Genomic DNA, 3,057 nt, shown 5'->3' on the forward strand with positions numbered 1-3,057 from the left:
CTAACTGTGTAACCAGAAGGTCTTGGCAACCACAGACCAGTAGAGGAAAAACCAAAGAGAGAAATTGTCTTTGACTTTACAAATTGTTTTCCAGGCCCAAGAAACATCAGATTTAGGTTGATAAAGAGACCAAGGAACATCTTTCATATAGATGTGGTGTACCCATCGCACCCACAAACTATCCTGATTAGAATAGATCCACCAGGAGAGTTTACAAATTGAAGCAAGATTCCAGGCAATGCTATGCCTAATACCAAGTCCACCTTCATCTTTTGGTACACACACTTTTTCCCAACTAACAAGAGGGGATCTAACATACTCAGTTGAGCCATCCCAAAGATAATTTCTGCAAAGAGCATCAATTCTCCTTAACACTCCCTTTGGCAGGATAAAAATAGAAGTCCAGTAGGTATAGAGAGTGGTAAGTACAGAGTTCACCAAGGTTAATCTACCAGCATAGGATAATGTTTTGGCAGCATAACCATGAATACGTTCAGTAATCTTCTCAATAAGACAATTGCAGTTCTTAACAGTGAGCCTCCTAGCAGAAATAGGCACCCCCAAATACTTAAATGGCAAGGCCCCTTCAGAGAAACCAGAGATCTGCAAAATATCAGATTTGACCCTAGAAGCAACTCCATTAAAATATATGTTAGACTTCAGAGAGTTCATCTGAAGACCAGTGGCTACAGAGAATGTTGCAAAAGCTCTCAGAAGAATCATAATAGAAGTAGTATCCCCCTTAGAGAAAAGAAGAAGGTCATCAGCAAACATGAGGTGGGATAATTTGAGTTGACTACACAAGGGGTGAAATTTGAAAGGCATAGTATCAGTAACATGAGCTAAAATCCTACTTAGGTATTCCATGGTAATGGTAAAAAGGAGGGGGGAGATAGGATCTCCTTGCCTCAGGCCTTTTGCCCCCTTAAAATACCCAAAGTTCTCTCCATTAAGCACCAAAGAGTAGGAAGCAGTGCTGACACAAAGCATAACCAGATGAATAAATTTGGTAGGGAAATTGAGGGCAATAAGCATTTGTTTCACAAATTCCCAGTGCACAAAGTCATAGGCTTTTTTGAGGTCAATTTTCATCAGACATCTAGGGGAAACAGTCTTCCTATTATAGAGCCTAACAATGTCCTGACAAATGAGAATATTTTCAGCAATACTCCTCCCCTTAACAAACCCCCCTTGATTCTTACTAATAATAGAAGGCAAGACAGAGGAGACTCTAGTGCACAAAAGTTTAGAAATAACTTTGTATAACATATTACAGCAGGAGATTGGGCGAAATTGAGTGACATTTTGAGGGTTGTCAATTTTTGGAATCAGAGTAATGAAAGTATGGTTGATCTGTTGGAGCATCTTACCAGACTGGAAAACATCCAAGATGGCATCACATACCTCATCACCAACAACAGACCAAGAGTCTTTAAAAAAGGCACTTGAGAAACCATCAGGCCCAGGGGCTTTATGGTTGGGAATAGAAAAGAAAGCCTCCTTGATTTCCTTCTTAGTGACAGGGGCCAACAATACGAGAATGATGCTCGAGGTGCAAATAGGCCCTTGCAAACCACGAGACACGAGATGAGAGTGGTATGTCCAGCAGTCCCAAGTAATTTTTCATAATACTTCAAAAAGGCATCTTGAATATGGGATCCTTCAGAATGCACATGCCCTTCACTATCCTCAATGAGGAAAATTTTATTTTTCACTCTTCTTGTTCTCAGGAGACTATGGAAATATCTAGTGTTGTTATCTCCTTGATTTATCCAGGTGGCCTTTGATTTTTGAAGCGAAAAAACATCACAGGCACCTGCAACTCCTGTAAACACCAAAGACTTCTTTTTCCTTAATTAAGAGAGCAGGGTCACCAGGTGCAGATCTCAATTGATCTTGAATATTATCTAAAATCTTCCAGGCATGAACTGCACTATTCTCAATATCATCAAATAAGGCTTTGTTTAACTCTTTCAGAGGTCTCTTAAGGCTTTTCAACTTCATAACAACCTTAAACATTTTAGTCCCTTGCCAAGGGTGATTCCAATGATGACTAATGCAAGGTTTAAAATCAGGAACTTGGCTCCACATGTTGAAGTACTTAAAGCTCCTTTTCCCCTTCATAGAGGTATCAGGTTCTTGAATTATACAAGGAGTGTGATCAAAAGTACCTTCATTGTAAAAATGAGCATAAGCATTGGGTCTATACTGAGTCCAGAGGTGATTAATGAGAACTCTGTCTAATCTGGAATAAACTCTAGTCTGGGGGTCCTGTTTGTTGTTCCAAGTATAGTAAGAACCAACAGCAGGACTATCCATCATCTGACAATAATCTAAACAGTCATTAAAGTCTTTCATCTCTTCATCAGATGAAGACCCACCAAGTCTCTCAGAGGGTTTGAGGACACAATTGAAGTCTCCACACAGAATCCAAGGATCATGAATAGAATCAGCAAAAGAGCAAAGATCTTGCCATAAACTCTTTCTGTCAGTAGTATCATTATATGCATAAACCATGGTGCAAAAAAACTTGAAAGTGGAACTAATTTCAGTAACCAGCATATGGACAGACTGGGCACTGTAATGAACAAAATGCACATAGAAAAGAGAGGGATTCCAAAGCACCCATACTCTGCCTCCAGGGTGATAAGAAGAGTTAGTGGAAACAGACCACCCATCACAAACATTTTTCCTAACAGAATTTAGAGACAAAGGCTTTACCTTTGTCTCAAGGAGACCAAACAAACCCACCATATGAGATTGAAGAAACCATTTAACTTGCTTTTGCTTAGATGGGCTGTTAAGTCCCCTCACATTCCAGAAACCAACGTTATGCATCACTCCCAGGGGGGAGTAATGCACTACCACTTGTACCCACACCAACTCTTGGAGGATTATTCACTAAAACACTTCCAACACCAGATTTTTTAGCAGCATTGTTAAGAGCATCCTGGAATGTGTACGGCTTAAGTGAGTAGAAGCTTTACCAAAGACGTATAATATCTTGCCTGCTAAGAGTAGTAATCGGTCCGAGAGGAGGTCATCCATATTTACCAT

At 40.0% G+C, this 3,057-nt stretch overlaps 1 protein-coding gene across 1 annotated transcript; it reads right to left on the reverse strand.

Moving 5' to 3' along the window:
* LOC141631368 (uncharacterized) lies at nt 1–2,754 on the reverse strand. Its single transcript, XM_074444050.1, has 2 exons — nt 1,817–2,754; nt 1–1,231 (listed from the first exon to the last, which is right to left on the reverse strand). The coding sequence occupies exons 1-2, from the start codon at nt 2,752–2,754 to the stop codon at nt 1–3; spliced, it is 2,169 nt and encodes a 722-aa protein (XP_074300151.1).
* Between the last annotated feature and the right edge of the window lie 303 nt (nt 2,755–3,057).

Source organism: Silene latifolia, chromosome Y, assembly GCF_048544455.1.
Source record: "Silene latifolia isolate original U9 population chromosome Y, ASM4854445v1, whole genome shotgun sequence".
NCBI lineage: Eukaryota > Viridiplantae > Streptophyta > Magnoliopsida > Caryophyllales > Caryophyllaceae > Silene > Silene latifolia.

What these genes read in the sequence shown, in the direction of transcription:
- LOC141631368 (XM_074444050.1), bottom strand. Translation starts at nt 2,754, where the DNA reads ATGGTGGGTTTGTTTGGTCTCCTTGAGACAAAGGTAAAGCCTTTGTCT. An exon ending in GGTGTTTACAGGAGTTGCAG is followed by an intron (nt 1,232 to 1,816) that starts GTGCCTGTGATG and finishes TTTGTGCACTAG; the next exon opens with AGTCTCCTCTGTCTTGCCTT.